At 41.0% G+C, this 20,310-nt stretch overlaps 1 protein-coding gene and 1 long non-coding RNA gene across 4 annotated transcripts in view; one reads left to right on the forward strand and one right to left on the reverse strand.

Moving 5' to 3' along the window:
* LOC127530043 (uncharacterized) overlaps positions 1-20,310 on the reverse strand; it is a 454,116-nt gene that overhangs the window by 197,658 nt on the left and 236,148 nt on the right. The gene's annotated exons all lie outside the window — the stretch shown is intronic.
* dnah5 (dynein, axonemal, heavy chain 5) overlaps positions 1-20,310 on the forward strand; it is a 437,381-nt gene that overhangs the window by 179,738 nt on the left and 237,333 nt on the right. For all 3 annotated transcript variants that reach the window (XM_051935611.1, XM_051935612.1, XM_051935613.1), the window contains exons 23-27: positions 3,542-3,743; positions 9,416-9,651; positions 12,543-12,761; positions 14,663-14,725; positions 17,638-17,876. In XM_051935611.1, coding sequence (XP_051791571.1) covers positions 3,542-3,743; positions 9,416-9,651; positions 12,543-12,761; positions 14,663-14,725; positions 17,638-17,876 — 959 coding nt within the window. The remainder of the gene's footprint in view (positions 1-3,541; positions 3,744-9,415; positions 9,652-12,542; positions 12,762-14,662; positions 14,726-17,637; positions 17,877-20,310) is intronic.

Here is a 20,310-nt window from a genome sequence, read left to right on the forward strand (position 1 = left end):
GATAGATAGATAGATAGATAGATAGATAGATAGATAGATATGAAAGGCACTATATTATAGATAGATATGAAAGGCACTGTATAACAGATAGTTAGATAACTATGAAAGGTGCTATATAATAGATAGATAGATAGCTAGCTAGATATAAAAGGAGCTATATAATAGATATATATATAGATATATAGATATGAAAGGCACTGTATGATAGATAGATAGATATGAAAGGTGTTATATAATAGATAGATAGCTAGCTAGATATGAAAGGAGCTATATAATAGATATATAGATAGATATGAAAGGCACTGTATGATAGATAGATAGATAGATAGATAGATAGATAGATAGATAGATAGATAGATAGATAGATATGAAAGGTGCTATATAATAATAATAAATAATAATTCTTTGCATTTATATAGCGCTTTTCTCACTACTCAAAGCGCTCAGCAATTGCAGGTTAAGGGCCTTGCTGAAGGGCCCAACAGAGCAGAGTCTCCTTTGGCATTTACGGGATTCGAACCGGCAACCTTCCGATTGTCAGTGCAGATCCCTAGCCTCAGAGCCACCACTCCGCCTAATAGATAGATAGATAGATAGATAGATAGATAGATAGATAGATAGATATGAAAGGCACTGTATGATTGATAGATAGATATGAAAGGCGCTATATAATAGATATATAGATAGAAAGATAGATATGAAAGGCACTGTATGATAGATAGATAGATAGATAGATAGATAGATAGATAGATAGATAGATAGATAGATAGATAGATAGACAGATATGAAAGGCACTGTATGATAGATAGATATGAAAGGAGCTATATAATAGATATATAGATAGATATGAAAGGCACTGTATGATAGACAGATAGATAGATATGAAAGGCGCTATATAATAGATATATAGATAGATAGATATGAAAGGCACTGTATGATAGATAGATAGATAGATATGAAAGGCACTGTATGATAGACAGATAGATAGATAGATATGACAGGCGCTATATAATAGATATATAGATAGATAGATATGAAAGGCACTGTATGATAGATAGATAGATAGCCGGACGCCCTGATTATGGAAGGACCGGGGGAAAGAGTATTTCCAGGACAGTTTCTCCCCTAGACTGACAGAGGGTAGCCCCCTTGGATTCCCCCATGGGTCATGAGCATGGGAGCTCAACCCTGCTAAGGCTCATGGTCACTGCCAGGGGGTGCATTAACATTTTCAGGGGCCTAAATTTGACTGCACTTCTGTCACACCCGGAAAAACGGCCAGAAGAAGCTCATTGGGCACCTGGAGTCCTTCTGGGTGCCCTATAAAAAGGGACCAGTCGCCAGAAGTCAACAGCCAGAGTCGGGAGGAAGAGGGCAAAGCCTGAGGAGGAGTGGAAGCGGAAGGACTAGCAGCAAAAGGGACTGTGTTGTGCTCTGTGTCTTGTGTGCTGTGGATCGTACCACTGTGTAAATAAACTGTGTGCAATTGGTGTCCTGCCTGTTTGTGTCTGGGATAGGGTGGCTTTACGTGCCCTGGGTTTCACAACATATAGATAGATATACATGAATGACACTATATAATAGATAGACAGATAGATAGATAGCATAAAAGGCACTATATGATGGATAGATGTGAAAGACACTATGTACTAAAATGAATGAATGAACTAACAAACTAAGGAACTTCCTTGCTTGTCCCCAGGGAAATTTGACTTTTTACAGAAGCTAGCAGTCTCAGTCCCAGTAATTTGCTATATAGGCATATTGCTGTTGGTATAAAGGAGCCCCCATAGTGTTTCTTGACACATTTCTGCTGAATGATTTGTCGGGCTGAAAGTCCTCCAGGAGTGTCCAGAATGTGTCCTATAATGAGACAGTCCTTTTAATTAGCTTGCTGGTTTGGTGGGCCACTCTTGAGGTGATGTTACCAGCCCAACACAACACAGAGTAGAAAGTCGCACTGACCATCAGAAGAGTTGTAGAAGATGTGAAGGATGTCACTTCCCACATTAACTCTTTGAGGGCTGAATATTTTGTTCCAAAAAACTCAATTTTCTTAAAAGCACACAAAGCAATGGTGTCACCCATAAATAAATATAAAATGTCGGCTATTGTGTGCTGCTGCTGCTATTGTCACTTGTTCGGTGTCCCTGGCAGCAGTGGGAGGGCGGTGGGTGGCTCGATGGCCAGCAGGAATGCGTGGCGGGCCAGCTGCCTGGCGGTCTTTATATGGCAGGTTGGCAGTGGTGGCAGTCGCAGTGTGACACAATCTGATTTGTACCTCTTGTCATTGTAAATGGCGGTCCTCCCAGGCAAACGCTGCTGTGGGACATCAGCTGCACAAATGTGTTCAGCATCACAATCAGCTGATGCTGGTACCTCACTTTCGTTCTCGATTTCCATCCCCAGATCACTTGCATCAAAATCAGAGTCCGATTCAGCGATAACATGCAAAACGTCGTCCACAGAATATTGTGCTTTGCACGTTCACTTTGGTCACTCGCCAGATGTCAATACCATTTTAAAGGTTCTTTGCTATTCATGCACATGCAAGGAACTGAGGTAAAATCAACGACGCTAACTTTCCTTCTAGTAAACAGAGTCGAACTAAAATGAAACGGCGTGATTTGTTGCAGATTACCGTCCTCTAACCCCTGAATTTCGACAAAAGTCGACATCCGCCCTGAAAGAGTTATAGGATTGCAGTCTCCTAAGAAAAAAGAGCCTCCTCTGCCAGTTCTTCAATAGATCCTCTGTGTTCTGAGACCAGTCCAGCCTGTCATTAATGTGGACCCCCAAGTATATGTAGGAGTGGACCTCCTCTGCATCTTACTCCTTGAATGGTGACCAGACACAGAGGCTCTTTGTTGAGGCGAAACTCAATAAGCAGTTCCTTGGTTTTGCTCTCTTTACAACAAGAAACAATTAATAGAAAAATATAAAACACAAAATAATTGAGTGCTGGCATGAGCAGCCTCCAAGTCTCACAAGTTTCAAAGTGACTGCTCCAAGATGACGACACTTCCGGTTAAGTACTGGCCATGCAGGAAAAGGCGTGTCCAGGGGGATGGACTACGGAAGTGATGTCAGAGGTGGGAGGGTTGTCAATCATCTAGTCTGTAGAGGGAGGAAAAGAAGAGGTGTTATTGAACAGTGCCATCTTGTGGATTGGTGAGGAATTAACCACCACCTGAGCCTTTAAGCTGTCCCCAAGGCGCATGTGTGTGACAGCACAGACACTTTTGTACCTTCCACAATGTTTTGTGTCCTCATTGCCCAGTCCATCCACGGTCGTGACTATCGATGTCCCGGGTTCAAGACGCCATCACATGGGAGTGCTGGCACATTAAAGAGACATCAGGAGTCACAGGTTTGTGTAGCACACAACGATAAGTGAATGATCGATGCAAGTGTTCACTTTTGAGTAATTCCTCCAACTTTGATGACCACCACCAGGCTTTTACTGCTTTAGAGATCAACAAATTCATTTTGCTCTTCCTATATTTGTAATCCTTTGTATTTCTTTTTTCACCCCCTACAGGAAGTTCTCACGGCACTGGAGCGTTTTAGCTGTTATCATCATATATGGCAAAAGGAAAGAGAAGAAACGATTAAAAAGTTCATTACGGGAAACCCTTTGCTTTCAGAATTTGAATCCCAGATTCTTTATTATAGAGACCTGGAGCTGGAGATCAACTCGGAGCCGGAGTTTATCACTGTGGGGGCTCTGGCCCTTTATACAGGTGAGTGCAAAAGAGACGCTCTTCTGTTGGAGGTCTCGAGTGTGTTGTATCACGACAGAATGGGAAAAAAGAGAAAAGAGGCAGAGATTTAGCGTGAACTTGCCATACTTGGAAGGCATTTGTATGGCACTGCCACCCGTCAGGTAGCATGTTATTTGGCAGTCAGCCGTCCTTTTCAGTTGTATGGTGTTATTGTATGGGCCATATCTGGGTATGGATTGGCCCTGTTTGTTTGGTTTAGCTCTAGTAAATGTATCTTTTCTCACACCACAAGGAAGCAGATGCTATAGTGGGTCTCCCACTATTTGTGTGCTTAGGCTGCCCATTCAGCTAGGGTCAGAAACTCTAAGGCCAGGTTTATAATTCACGTGACGTGTGCTCCAGCGGACACTACTGCTATGCAAGTGTTGTACTGTTTATACTTGCGCACGCCCTGGAAGATTCCACCAGGTGGCAGTGCGAGATATCATCATGGTGAGAAAACATTTGGCTTCGCTGTGTTGTGAATTGCCTGAAACATCCATTAAATTCCGAGGACGCCTTACCACAATATCTCTGAAAAGGATGTTTAATGATTACATCCATCAAACCAGGGATGCACCCATTCCAGCAAGCATCGGGTGGGAGAAAGAAACAAAATCCCTGGACGGGGCACAAGCACCCACACACACACACACACACACACACACTAGCATCATTTTAGCGTCACCAAATCCCGAAACCTGCATGTCCTTGGAAGCAAACCAGAGCACGTTATGGAAACCCACCAGGAAAACATGAAAACTCCAGGGGACACAAGGAATGGGACTCCCTGCGAGGCAGGCCGTACAGCCACAACATGTGTAATTATTAAGTGTATTCATTATTTAAATTAAGTTAACGATTTATCTGTAAAATGTAACATACACACTTTAATGCATTTCTTTTTTTTTTTTTTTAATTTTATTAATTTTATTGTAATCATTCCATACAAATAGATCAATTTTTACAAAAGATAGGATTGAAAACAAGTCGCCCCCCACCCCTGAGAGAGAGAGCATGGCCAACGGGGTAGAACTTAAGGCTTGTAAACATACCTAAATTGATGAGTTTAATAGGCCAGTAGAGATAAATGGAGAAGAAAAAGAAATGCGGAGATAATTGCTTCCTCGGTGCATTAAGAGCTTATTCTAAGATATTATTGATTAGATCCTGCCAGGTTTTGAAAAAATTCTGTACAGATCTTCTAACTGAATATTTGATTTTTTCCAATTTCAAATAGTATAAAACATCGGTTACCCATTGACTTAAAAGACGAGAGTTAGGATTCTTCCACTTCAGCAAAATAAGTCTGCGTGCCAAAAGTGTAGTGAATGCAATCACCGTTTGCTTGTCCTTCTCCAATTCAAGTCCGTCTGGAAGGACACCAAACACAGCTGTTAATGGGTTAGGATGGATTGGGACACCAAGGCTGTCTGAAAGGCACTTAAAAATTTTGGTCCAAAATGATGTTAATTTGGTGCAGGCCCAGAACATGTGACCCAGTGAAGCAGGGACTTGATTGCAGCGTTCGCAGGTTGAATCTCACCTTGGAAACATTTTGGACAGTTTTAGGCGAGACAGATGTGCTCGATATATAATTTTGAGTTGAATAATTGTATGCTTCGCGCATATGGAGCTCGAGTGAATTCTGTGCATTGCTATTTTCTACTCCCTTTCTGATATATTGATTAAGAGATCTTTTCCCCATTGTCCTCTTGGATATTTAAAAGGGAAGGACTGCAAGATAATTTTATATATTGCAGAGATGGTGTCTAAGTCTAAGTATTTTTTCCGGCATGGAGGAGGGTGCAAGATGAGGAAAATCGGGCAGTTTCTGTTTAACAGAGTTCCTAATTTGAAGATAGTGAAAGAAATGTGTGGCTGAAAAGTTAAATTTGGAGTGTAATTGTTCATAGGATGCAAAGATGTTGTCTATATAAAGATCTCTGAGCAATTTAATCCCAAATCTTTTCCAGATATTAAAAACTGCATATGTTTGCGTGGGTTGAAAGAGGTGGTTCTCTTGCAGAGGTGCCACAGATAAAAGCTTCTCCATCTTAAATGTTTTCTACATTGGTTCCATGTTCTGAGTGAGTGAAGCACAATTGGGTTATTAGTATATTGGCGATAACTTGCATTTATTGGGGCACAAAGCAGAGAATATAAAGAAGTACTGCAGGATTTTACTTCCATTGTGCTCCAAACTTTTGTATGTTCATCTATTTGTATCCAGGTCTTTATAGCTTGTATGTTTGCTGCCCAGTAATAAAACTGAAAGTTGGATAGTGCCATGCCACCTTCTGCCTGAGGTCTTTGTAGGGTCGCTCTTTGGATAAGTGGGTGTTTTGAGTTCCAAATAAATTAGGTTATTGTTGAATCTAATTGCTTAAAAAATGATTTATTAATGTATATTGGAATGTTTTGAAATAAAAAAGCAGCTTAGGAAGAATATTCATCTTAACAATGTTAATTCTTCCAGCTAGAGTGAGATGAAGGGTTGACCATCTATGCAAGTCTTGCTTAATTTTTTCCATACAGACGGCAAAATTTTGTTGATAAAGAGCTTTATGTTTACTTGTAATGTTTACCCCGAGGTATTTAAACTGATCTGCGATGATAAAAGGTAGGGTGTCCAATCTAACATTGTGTGCTTGAGAATTCACCGGAAAGAGCACATTTTTAGTCAAATTAATTCTGAGACCAGAATTCTTTTGAAATTCTGTAAGTCTGTAAGACTGCAGGCACAGAATTTTGTGGGTCTGATATATACAGTACCATATCATCTGCATATAGAGAAATTTTCTGTTCCAGTCCTTCTCTGAAAATCCCCTTTATCTGATAAGAATTTCGACAGTGGACCGCCAGTGGTTCAATGGCGACTGCAAATAGCAGTGGTGACAAGGGGCAACCTTGTCTGGTACCACGTTCTAGTTTAAAGTAGTCTGAACAAATGTTGTTAATACAACCTGAAGCTTTTGGATTGGTATACAGTAGTTTGATCCATGCACAAATGTTCGGGCCAAACCCAAATTTCTCTAATGTAGTGAAAAGGTATTTCCATTCAATCATGTCAAATGCTTTTTCTGCATCCAATGATAATAATATTTCTGGGGTGTTTGACTTTGTTGGTGAGTATATTACATTAAACAGGCATAGAAGATTGGAAGATAAGTGTCGACACTTGATAAATCCAGTTTGATCTTGTGATATTACCGAAGGCAGCACTTTCTCCATCTTTCTAGCTATGATTTTTGAGAGTATCTTAACATCATTATTCAGAAGTGAAATTGGTCTATATGATGCACATTGTGATAAGTCCTTATTTTGTTTAGGAAAGACGGTGATGAAATTGATATCAAGTATAAATCTAAGGATTCTAAATGTGCAGAGAGCTGGAATATCGTAAATGTAATGTGTTCTGTGTGGCGAATGCTGCTGTCAGGTCAGGAGGAAGCCCCAGAAGCAGGTAGCGGTTAACAACTGGGTTGGTTTTAAGATGATGTTTATGACGGTCTACTTTAATGATAAAGTAAGCTACGAGGTTAAAGTGGACATTTCAAGATTAAAGCAGAAGTTTCCACTTTAATCACAAAATAGACCTTTTCATTATGTCCTGATCTTTTTTTCCTCTTTGGCTCAAATACGCCGCCGTACATTCTGATGGTATTGTAAGGTACAAAAAAAAAAAAAAAAAGACAGCACAGAAGATGGTATGTGAGACTTTTAAAATGTATCGTGTCATTACAATGGGGAATATGCAACGCTTGAATATAAAAGCACCACAAATGCATATGTATGTCGGCATTTTGCTTCACCACATCAAACCGTTCATCAAACATCGAAGCACGCACATCGATCCTGTAGGTCTTTCTGTCACATGTAGATAGTAAACAGAGACTCTAACGTCACATTCCGACTTTTATCATACTGCGCCCCCCAATTTTTTGCTGCTACTGCAACTTGCACACTTGCATCGTTTTAATTTCTGAGGACACGTGAAGTGAACGTTAGGAATGTGCGGCAGCCATATACTTCTGAACATGAAGTATAAATAAGCCCTAAGGGTGACCCTCCCCTGGAGTCATGCTTACTTAAGCAAGGGAACAGATGTAGGATTCACTCCCTCATGGGAGTGTAGGATGTAAAGTTGTATTTGTTAAAGAGTTCCCTCTGTTTTTATAGACTCTATTCTTTTACTGTTCAATCTTCAGGGTGTTCTGGCAAGCATGGATGGAGGTTGTCTTAATCAACTGTACCCCCTTGAGTTACTCCAGTGTTGCCCTATTTATGGCATTGTTTAATGTTTGTAGTATTTTGCGTGTGTACCCAGAATTCCTTTATGCAAATTATGTAAATTAGTTCCCATGAGGTGAGGTGAGGTCAGGTTGAGGGGGTGTGCACAGGTACCCAACACACATGACGAAATTGCTTGGTGCCCTGGTTGGCAACTGAACCAGTCCCACCCCCCCCCCAGAAATGACCATCTATTTGCTGCAGCCAGGTGTTACGTGGGCATCCCCTTGGTCTGGTCCAGCCACTCGGGTCCTCAACAGTGAGGATCATCCTCGGGGAATCACACCACACAGTACCAGTACATTGTGCTTCTGCAACATGATTGGCTGATTAGATAATTGCATGGATAAGCACTTGTGCCAAGAATTTGCTCAGTGAGTGTATAGATGGTATAACATATACAGGTCAAATTCTGTTAAAACCAACTGCGTTGTAACAAAATCCTTCTTTTATGATTTTTTTTTGGTCCTAGCCAATTTTCTATAGGTCAGATCAGTCAGGTTGGCAAGCATGCACTGGTACAGTGCATTACCACACCCACCACATGACAAAAAAGCTTGGTAACCCCACCAGGCAGACACACGATCCAGTCCCACCATCCGGAAATGACCATCTACAGTATCTGTCACAACCAGGTATTATAAGGCCGTCCCCTTGGCCTGGTCCAGCCACTTAGGTCCTCCACACCTCAGGTAATCATACCTCATGGCCGCAGTGCCATAACTGACGCTCCCTCACAATGCAGGTCATGTGCCTCTTTCGGGACTCTGTGAGCAACACAAAGTCAATCCAGCGGGACCCAAGGATTCTCCAAAGAGACACAGTACCAAAGGAGTCCAGTCTTCCTCTCAGGTCACTGGATAGCAGCCATGTCTTACAAAACAGGGGGCCACCAGGACTTTAAAGACTTGGACCTTCGTCCTTTTGCAGAGCTATTGGGAGTGCCACACACCCCTTTCCAGCTACTTCATGACCCCCCATGCTCTCCCAATCCGTCTACTGGCTTCATAGGAAGAGTCACCAGAGACATGAATGTAGTAACCCATTATAGTAAAGCTGTTCTGTCATCTTCAAATGCTATAAAATGCAAAAAAATGTGATGTTTTTGAAAAGCATGCACATCGTCATCATGTCTTGCAGGGTTTTAGCTCGAGATCCTCTATTGTTTTTTTCCCCCCACATCTTAAAAGTCATGCACGATAAACTAATTGCTGATTATAAATCGTCCTATGTGTGTGTGAGTGTGTGTGCGTGAGTGGGAGTGGTTCCTTCCTTGTGAACCCGCTGCTGCTGTTGTAGGCTCCACCAACCCCAGAGACCCTGGATTAGATTAAATTACATTCTCTTGTTTTTTTCAGCTGACTTGAAAATGGCCTTGACTGCAGAGACGAAAGCCTGGATGGTTGACTTTGGTCGTCACTGTAATAAGAAATACAGGACAGAAATGGAAAACATATTTGCATTTGTGGAAGAGGCCTGCAAGAAACTGAATCGACAGATCAAGGACTTGGACGACATCCGAATCTCCATGGCAGCGCTGAAAGAAATCAGAGAGCAACAGATTAACATTGATTTTCAAATCGGCCCCATAGAGGTACGGCTTCGCAGGAGATATTTTGAATACGGCTTGTGATCTTAATCTGTAAATGAAGGAACATATTTTAGAATTGTGCATTGGAGTCGATATGCATCGGTCAGTGTTACTTTATGATAAGAATTCCTCGAGATCACCAGTTCAATTCAACTGATTTTTGTAGAGTGCGGCCCAAAGCGCTGTAAGACGTTCACAGGTAAATGCAATTACAGACTTTATAAATTCAAAATGCAATTCAGGCAAACAAGGTCTCAATCCAAAAACGTGATCAAAAGGAACAGCGCACAAGGTTACAAAATCTGTAATTAATCACCAAAAGAACAATAAATCACAGAGGACCTCACCACTCCCAGGGCCCTCTGGACCAATAGGGTGGAGGACAGGGACTCACCCAGAAGAGCGTGACCATCACAGTATCAAGTCAGGGTCCACACAATCCATCTTTTTTTTCTCCTTTACTGATTAATAAAGGTGGCCTGAATTGCACCTCATTGTTTTTTGAGTCATTATGTGTCACAGCAAGAGCCACATAAGACAACGACTAATTGTAGGACATGGCATGTCAGGTGATGAGCCTCTTCGAGGTTGAGGTTTTAAATCATTTTAATGAAAGGAAAAACCAGAATTGTGACCGTTATTTTAATAACGTAACTCTTATGTTATTTTAATGAGAAGGTCTTAGCATTCAACAGCAGTCGGGAGGTCTCAGGCTGAAGAGTGAATGGGACAGAATCAGATACTTTCATAGCATGGGAGAAGAGTTTAGTAAAACTGCTCTGAGTACACTTGTAGATCAAAGTGTGGAGAAGTCGGATAGAAAATTAACAAATCGGGAGTGGTCTTCCCTCGACTTTCATGTATTTTCAGATATGGGGATGGATATTTGAGGATAATATTGTTATATTATGTTTATTAAAGAATAATGAACATCAAATCAAATTAATAATATATTGAACAATTATTATAAAAGTAAAGTTGAATAAATTGGAGTCTGCAGCTGCATTAATAAAAGGTAAAGTACCACTTCCGGTTAACGGAAATAGCCCAGAAGTTGATAGAAATCTACATTTTGTACGTAATACTTGTATGCAAAATTTGGTTGACCTAAGTGAAAGTGTTTTCGAGTTATTGTGTTTACATACATACACACACACACCCACACACACACACACACAGACATAATTCCAAAAATGGTATTTTAAGACTCAGGGAGGTCTAAAACATTGAGATTCATTAAAATCGCAAAACTGAATTTTTTGGTCGATTACAATACTTTCCCTATACTTTGTATATGAGAATGTCACGGAGGTCTAAAACGTTGAGATTCATCAAAATCTCAACATTGAAAAGGTAAAGTACCACTTAACGGAAATAGCTCAGAAGTTGATAGAAATCTACATTTTGTACATAATATTTGTATGCAAAATTTGGTTGACCTAAGTGAAAGTGTACTTGAGTTATCGTGTTTACATACATACACACACAAACACACACACACAGACATAATTCCAAAAATGGTATTTTCAGACTCAGGAAGGTCTACAACTTTGAGATTCATTAAAATCTCAAAATTCAATTTTTTGGACGATTACAATACTTTCCCTATACTTTATATCCGAGAAAGTGATGGAGGTCTAAAATGTCGAGATTCATCAAAATCTCGATATCGAATTTTTGGATGATTCCAATACTTACCCTTTACTCTGTATACGAGAAAGTGAACAAAGACCACAGCACTGTGAAGGGGTCTGGCTGTACGTCTTCCTACTCAAGATAACAAAATTGTGTAAATGAAGTGCAAAAACAGATCAGTTAAACGTGTCAGCTTTGCCGAGTGCACCTGGAGCAACACGATGGCAAAATTTGTGTGGGTAAAACCAACAACCGACTGACCCCTTTTGCCTTCCAACAATATCATTATTTGGAAATAAATTAGAATTTTATTCAAATTGCGATGTTCAATGTGACCACCCTGATCCAAACACATGCAAGTGTCCAGCTGGCATGGCGTGAATAAGTTTGGATGTGCCCAATGGGCCCAGTCTTTCTGCTAGGGTAAGCTAAAGCAGGGGTCTCCAACACCGGTCCCGGAGGGCCGCTGTGGCTGCAGGTTTTCGTTCTGACCCTTTTCTTAATCGGTGACCAGTTTGTGCTGATCCCTAACCCTAAACCTAACAAACTTTGTTTGCCTTCATATCAACTGACTTACTCTTTAAGTCTCAGACCCCCCAACCCCCCTAATTATTTATTTTTTTCTTTAATTAGCAGCTAAACACTAACGAGATACAAAACGAGCTGACGCACAACCAGCTAAACTGCATTCATCACATAATATCTGAGAATACAGACAGGTGAAGGTCTCTCAGGTCCGCAAGACATTTTGTTTGCCGGTGGTCTTAGAGGAAAAAAAAAAAAGTCCACAGTTTTGGAAATGTCTGCCATGGCAGAATGAGAGCAGCAACAAGCCAAGGAATGAATTAAAATCTGCTTCTAATTAATTGGAGTGTCCAACTTAGCTGGGGGGATCTGTTGGCTCACCTCATATCGCATTTCTGTTTCCAGTTTAAGGAAAAAAATGAAGCAATTCAGACGACTGAATCTTAAAAAAACAAGTTAATTAAAATGAAATTAAAAGAAGTTAATCAGCAGCAAAAAACGTTCACTAATTAAGAAAAGAGTTGGGATGAAAACCTGCAGCCACTGCGGGCCCCCCTTGACCAGAGTTGGAGACCCCTGAACTAAAGCACCCTGTGGGCCCAGATTAGGAAATGGGTGTCCACGAGAATATGTCGAGTTATGGTGTTTGCTAACTGATACCCTCTTGTCTGAACTTCTGATGTACAGTATTTCCACCAGTCCTGTGCTCAGACTTTTTGCTCTTTGTGTTTCAGGAGTCATACACCATGCTGAACAAGTATGACCTGCTAGTGGCGAAAGAAGAAGCTGAAAGGGTGGACACCTTGCGCTACACCTGGGAAAAGCTGCTTGGCCGAGGGAACGAGGTTCAGAATGAGCTGGTGACCCTACAACCCAACTTTCGAGGGGAGCTCATCAGCAATGTGCAGATGTTTGTGGAAGACTGTGACAACTTTTATAAGGACTACGAGCAGGTAGCATACGCCGGACCAGCTGTGCACGTGTAGTCCTTCAGGCACAACTGAATCCAAATGCACGCGGAGTGAACACTTTATTAGGTCTACCTGTCCTTCCCATCTGATCATCATACAGTACATTATTTATTTTTATTAATCACCAATAGAAAATCTAGCAATTCTGGGGAGAAAAAAACAATTACCGTATATACTCGCATTTAAGTTCTGCCACAGATAAGTCAGGGCTTGATTTTACCGTATTATTTCCGGTATTTTATAATATCGGTCGTATAAGTCGAATGCAGAAAACTCACACTATTGGTCCAAGAGATTACGATATGCTAACGCCCACCTGAGGGAGTAACCACGGAGACCACGGCCTTTGTTTTCTATGTCTTGTGCCTATGTGACCACACGGTAATACCCGAACTATTATGAAGTGACGTTTGCACTGTTTAGTGTATCTCACACCCTCATACACCTAAGAGCATCCCTTATCTATGATGGAGCGTTAGGATCAGAAGAAAATATGAAGCTGGTTTTAAATTAAAAGTTGTTGAAGTGGCAAAAGAAATTGGTAACTGCGCTGCTGCAACAAAATTCAATGTGTCTGAGAAACTGATGTGAGATTGGAGGAGGCAAGAAGATGTAAAAAAAAAAAAATTAAGTGTCGTATTTTTGAACGGGCGTATAAGTCGGATCTGATTTTATGATCGATTTATATGCGCGTATATACGGTATATAGGCATAGTGGTGCAGTTGTTAGTGTTGTCCCCTCGCACTCCAGGGTCCTGGTTTTATATTTCAAGGTAGTTACTGCATGTTCTCTCTGTGTCTGCGTGAGTTGTTCTCCAGGTCATCTATTTTTTCCTTCTGCAATATAAACATATATGTGTTAAATGAACTCTTTTAGGGCTAATTATTATTTTTTTTTTTCCCCTTTTGTCCCAGGGCTGAATATTTTTCCAGAAAACTCATTTTTCTGAAAAGCACACAAAGCAATGGTTTCACACATCAACATGAAATACTCATTTATGACAAGTGTCACTCTGTTTTATGTTCCAGGAGCCCCTCTGGTATGTACGAGGGGGAGTCAAGCTAAAGTTAGAAAATGGGATTAATCAAAAAATGGAAATGAACCTTCACAAAACTGATGCTGTCATTTCTCAATGCACTTGCACCACCTGCCCGGAAGCGGCAGCAGAATAAAAGGTTTTGTCTTGTCCTTCGCAAACCACTTGTGCACCGCTTTTTTCATTTCGTCATCTGTCTTGAATCGACGACCCCCCCAGATGTTTTTTTTAGCTGTTGCCACACACGTACAAATGGGAGGCAGCTAATATTCCGGAATAGTGATAATTCCATGCCAGACCAGGAGGTGATGAGGTGCACAGACTTTCTCTTTCAATCAATAAAATGGTTGAGTTCGACAGGTAGATAGCATTTGTCCTCTGAGGAAAATGTGGCTTTTTACCGACGCTCTTTAAATAAGTAAATTCACAGATAGATAAATCCATGAACACGTCTTACCTGGGCAGCAGAGCAGCATGGTGGTGTGGGAGTGAATGTTGCTGCCTTACAGCTACAGGACGCCGGGCTTAGTTGCTGTCAGTCCAGAGTTTGCATGTTCTTCCCATTGGGTGTTAGGTTGATGGGTGACACCATATATGCCGTATGTGTGCGTAGTGTCACCCTGACTAACGGATTGGTGTCCCATCCACACAGTGCTGCTGGAGAAGGCACCAGTTCTCTGCTAGACAGAATTAAATTAACTGGCTGTTGATAATGGAGAAGTAGACCGTTAGGATTAGGGTTAGGGTAAGGGATAGGACTATAAATGGCATGCTCTGTAGGGTTCATGACAGTCCCCAGACTGATTGATAAAAGGAGTCTAATGCCTTTGTGTTTCTTTTTAACAGGATGGGCCGATGGTTCTAGGCCTGGCACCTCAAGATGCAAGTGACAGACTTATTATGTTTCAGGTACGTTATTGTGTATTGTGGTATAAAAGCAACATACACAGTTCTATGGCTTGTGCAAATGGTTGATTTTGACACGAAAAGAAGAACATGTGAAAGTTTAACATTGACTGACTCCCTGTCACAGCAGCCACAGAGGGCGTGGTGTGGTGTTATTAAGAGGCAAAGGTCGATGCAAGGAAGACCGTAATCTGATAAATGAGCCCAGGATGTGAAAGCAAAATTGTAATTCAAAGAATATAGCAGAGGCATCGAAACCCGGACAAATTTCTTTATTTTTGATATTTTATTGATTTTATTAAAATCAAATAACATTTCATACAAGCAAGTCAAGTTTAGCAATAACAAATCAACCCCCGCCCATGAGAAAGAGAGCTAGGCCAGCAGAGTAAGACTTTAAACTAGTAAAAATTAGTAAATCGATAAAATCAATTAATGAATAGAAATAAACAGAATAAAAAAGCTCAATTTAAAAGCTTATTCTAAAATGGTATTGATTTGGTCCTGCCAGGTTTTGAAAAACCTGTAAGTGAGAATTTGATTTTTTCCAATTTCAAATAATATATAACACCAGTAACGACACACTGCATGATAACATGCAGTGAATCCACTTGACTTGAGTATTCCTAGTTTTCATCCTCTTCCTCTGTATGTTTATCATTCGTTTGCTCAGAGGTTGATGTGCTTGCTGCTTTCTGAGCAGCTCTTCTTTACTCCACCCTAGCCGCCTGCTTCTTCTCTTCTTTCGTCGGCATCTTTCCGTGGTAAAACTGATTAAGTCCGTGTTTGTGTTGCAATTACTAAGTACATTTTCTTTAATTTTTCACTTAATCTGGCACTTAAGTCTTCAATCTGCCTCAAGAATGATTAGCGAAGGTGGTAGGGAATGAGAACGGCGCCCGTACGCATGCGCCGCGCGGCCTCCCTGCTGCACGCTGCTGAGAGTTGATTCTACAGTAAAATAAAAAGAGTAATAAAATCATCACCCTGAAAGCGGATAGTAGACGTCACATAGTAGATGTGTACCAAATTTCAAGTCAATAGGTGAAACAGTTTGTGAGCTACAGGTGATTTAAAATCCTAGACAGACAAACGAACAGCCACGGTAGCGTATTATAGAAGAAAGTTACCCACTGACTTAAAAGAGGAGAGTTAGGATTCTTCCAGTCAAGAGCAGCATTTTTGGGGTGGCAGGTGGGTCGAGGCCCCGCGCCTAAGGGGGCCCCGCTTTTGAGGTCCGTGTGGATTTGTCAAGTTATATTCTCCAGTATATATATATTTGAGATGTTTCTAAGAGGAACCCTTTTCAAATCCCTCTTCAAGGTCAAATTCCGTACATATATACGTCTCATTGCCCGAAAAGGGTCGCCAGTATAATCCCTTCCTAAAATAGGTCTAGCCCATTAGTCGCTGGGTTGGCTTCTCCTATCTATAGAAAAAGACCTTGCAGATCCTGATTAGACTACGAAGATGTCATCAACGACTTTTCCAATCAGAAGGCAAGAAAAGTGGATTTTCGTCTCTGAACCTCGAAACTGATGAGATTTCATGACGATACCTCTACGTTAATTTCACACTTCCTGTCGAAACACTGAAACTCACATTTTATTTGTAGGCCATTAACATGTCCGAATATGAATGCACAAAAACATGATAACCAGCTGACATGACATCAACGTGAGTTATGACTACGACATCATGCATATACTTGCAGTTTAGGTCCTTTTCTAGAAGAGGCCCTGCTAATTTCCGCATGACAATAGGGCTGTAGCAGAAGGCAGTTTGTTCGTTGAAGGGCTGGAGAGCGGTACAATAATGAGTGTCTGCAGGCAACAGTGAAGCATGGTGGAGGTTCCTTGAACGTTTGGGGCTGCATTTCTGCAAATGGAGTTGGAGATTTGGTCAGGATTAATGGTGTTCTCAATGCTGACAAATACAGGCAGATACTTATCCATCATGCAATACCATCAGGGAGGCGTATGATTGGCCCCAAATTTATTGTGCAGCAGGACAACGACCCCAAACATACAGCCAAAGTCATTAAGAACTATCTTCAGCGTAAAGAAGAACAAGAAGTCCTGGAAGTGATGGTATGGCCCCCACAGAGCCCTGATCTGAACATCATCGAGTGTGTCTGGGATTACATGAAGAGACAGAAGGATGTGAGGAAGCCTACATCCACAGAAGATCTGGGGTTAGTTCTCCAAGATGTTTGGAACAACCTACCAGCCGAGTTCCTTCAAAAACTGTGTGCAAGTGTACCTAGAAGAGTTGATGCTGTTGAGCTACTTTTTGTATGAAAATGTGCTATATAAATAAATGTTGTTGTTGTTGTTGTTGTTGTTGCTGTTGTGAAGGCAAAGGGTGGTCACACCAAATATTGATTTGATTTTGATTTCTCTTTTGTTCATTCACTGCATTTTGTTGATTGATGAAAATAAAAGATTAACACTTCCATTTGTGAAAGCATTCTTTGTTTACAGCATTTTTTCACACCTGCCTAAAACATTTGCACAGTACTGTATATATAGATTTGAAATTGGAAAAAATCAAATTCTCACTTACAGGATCTGATCAATACTATTATAGAATAAGCTTTTAAATTGGAGAGAAGGATTTTCTTTCTTTTCTACTCTTAAACGTTTTTCTCTGGCTGTTGGCCTTCCTCTCTTTCTCTTGGGTGGGAATTGAACTGAATTTAATTTTGTTAAATTTGACTTGTCTGTATGGAGTGTTACTTGCTTTTAATAAATTCAATAATAATAATAATAATAATAACAAAAAAGAATCTCTGAACACACGGCAATACATCTAAATCTGATCTTAAGCCTCAGTTTGCCATAACTATCTGAGCTACTTTTCCAGACCAATGTAAAGGTCCTAACGTGTGGTCTTCTCAAATCTTATTTCCCTAGAATCGCTTTGACAATCTGTACCGCAAGTACATCACGTACACCGGAGGAGAGGAGCTCTTTGGCCTTCCCGTGACGCAGTACCCGCAGCTCCTGGAAATCAAGAAGCAGCTCACCCTTCTCCAGAAGCTTTATGGTCTTTACAACAGTGTTATTGAGACGGTCAATGGCTACTATGACATCCTGTGGTCCGATGTCAACATCGACAAGATTAACAATGAATTGTCAGACTTCCAGACTCGGTAACTTTTTAAACATTTTTTTAAGCCCACCTTTAAAAACAATTAACGTGAACAAAATTGCTGAATGTGTTTCTTAAACTCCTGACTAATTCAAGTCATCTCCACTCTTGCTGGTGTTTGTCGTGGTTCATGTGAACGTTAGAGATTTAGGTGATTATGCCCTTGCGTTTTTACTTTTTTGGTGGGTGACAATGTCTTCTTTTTGTGGTCCAAATGTTATCTCCAGCACAACATTCTTTGGTTGAAATAAGGTAATTGGGGTGATAGCCGTCAATTCATTTTCTAAAAATGCAGAATCCAGTCTGGGGTGGCAGGGAGTTGGAATCTACACTTGCAGCACTGGGGTCAAGGCAGGAACTGTCAGGGATTTTCCCTGCATTAAATTATAGCAAGAAGGTTATTAGTGCCAATGTAATTTGTGAAATTTATTTCAAAGATTTGTAATTCAGCTGAGAGAGAGAGAGACACAGCCAGGGAGACAGACAAATGACAGGAGTAAGTCAGGTTAGGGAGATGGGCAGGAAACACAAGCAGGTCATTTTAAGAAGTGCTGATGTGTACTTGACCAATACGGTTAAAAAAAACAGAGTCTGTGAAGGTATTAAGCCAGTTCTGCTGGTAGTCGCCCATATCTGACATGAATATAATGACGAGGATCCAGCACGACGTCAGAAGCGTCTCCTTGCTGAATGGGACATCTGATTGTCAGCGTTCTCCCACTTGGCTGTCATGTCCCTTTGCTTCCCTCCAGCCTGAATATGTATGTATACAGGATTATGCATTACATTCTGGGAATGAATGTTATCTTTTAACACTAGAATTACCAGAGCCTACGAAAAAACTCGTAGATCCGGCCCACCTTAAATTCGTTCGCACCTCTCTGTCAGCGTCTTTTGTCCTGTAAATGTGCCGATAAAGACAAGCAGCAAGCAGCCTGCTATTCCATCCCCCCACAGCTGCAGAATGTGCACAATGTTCTCCCAGCTCCTGCCTTGATTGATTATCTGGGAGTGAAGTGCTGGAGTTTTAGAATGGAAACAATAGATCGTTATTTGTGACACTTGCATTTCATGTGTGTTCCGTTTTTACAATAATCTGTGTAAATACATTGTTAAAACAGAAACGTTTTATATATTTTAGTAGTAAATGACAATAATGTTGGCATAAACTATATAATGTGTGAAGCCTGAAGTCCAAAGATCAAATAAACACTTTCACAAAATGTTCAAGGATCAAACAACAGCTTCCGTGGCGTAGCGGTAAGATTTGCTGACTTGTAATCAAGAGTCCCGATCCCGACTGCCTCCTATATCTGCCGTTTTCAGTAGTGAGCTGCTCTTATTGTTAATACTAGTCATTTAGCCCGTTACAATAACAGGCGCTAGAACAGTAGTGCATAAACATTAGTAGGAACAGTCTATATTAAATGGCAAGGGACTTTGACCTCCTGCGGTGGGTTGGCACCCTGACCGGGATTGGTTCCTGCCTTGTGCCCTGTGTTGGTTGGGATTGGCTCCAGCAGACCCCCGTGACCCTGTGTTCGGATTCAGCGGGTTGGAAAATGGATGGATGGATGGACTTTGACCTCATTCTTTTTGTTGGTCGTATTTTTCTTTCTTTCAGCCTTTCTTTTGTTGATGTTTACTTGCTGAGCTGACCGTTCTTTGTGGGCTGCCGCCGTGTATTGTGTGTCTTTAATTTTCTGTGACAGTAATACTGTCTTGTACGGCTCTATTCAATAAGGGCGCGCACAAAAAGGCGAGCTTCAAAAGGGCGACCTCAATTGAGCGCGCTGAATAAAGGCGTTCATAGATAATTTAGTTCAAATGGCTCTGGAATATGTGAAGAACAACAAAGGTGCAGATCTTTATTTACGCGCGCCTTTATTCGCTGTACCCAATTGAGGTCGCCCTTTTGAGGCTCGCCTTTTTGTGCGCTCCCTTATTGAAGGATACCTTCTTGTACATCCGCTGGCTTGTACGTCCGTAATATACCTTTAATTTTCTCTGGCGGTAATACAGGCGTGCGCGTCGGCCTTTAATCTCCTCTGACAGTAATACTGGCTTGTATGTGGCTGTAATATGCGTCACTGTATTGTGTACCTTTAATTTCCTCTCGCAGTAACACTGGTTTGTATTTCCGTAAAACGCCTCTAACTTTCTCTGACAGTAATATCGCGCATCGCACCGTGCCCCGCGCATGCACACTTCACCAGAAGACACACACACACGGACACCTGGACTCACATAGGGATTTTATATATATATAGATTATACAGTACACACATACATTTGGTTTGCGTTTGTAACACACGGTGTACTTTTATAGAACTTGTGAAAGTTACCGTTTTATTTTAACTTTTATTCTCTCAGTCACGATCACGATACATACTACCGCCTTAGGGATCTGACACTGTTAGTTTTTATTTGAAACT

Source organism: Erpetoichthys calabaricus, chromosome 13, assembly GCF_900747795.2.
Source record: "Erpetoichthys calabaricus chromosome 13, fErpCal1.3, whole genome shotgun sequence".
Lineage (NCBI taxonomy): Eukaryota > Metazoa > Chordata > Cladistia > Polypteriformes > Polypteridae > Erpetoichthys > Erpetoichthys calabaricus.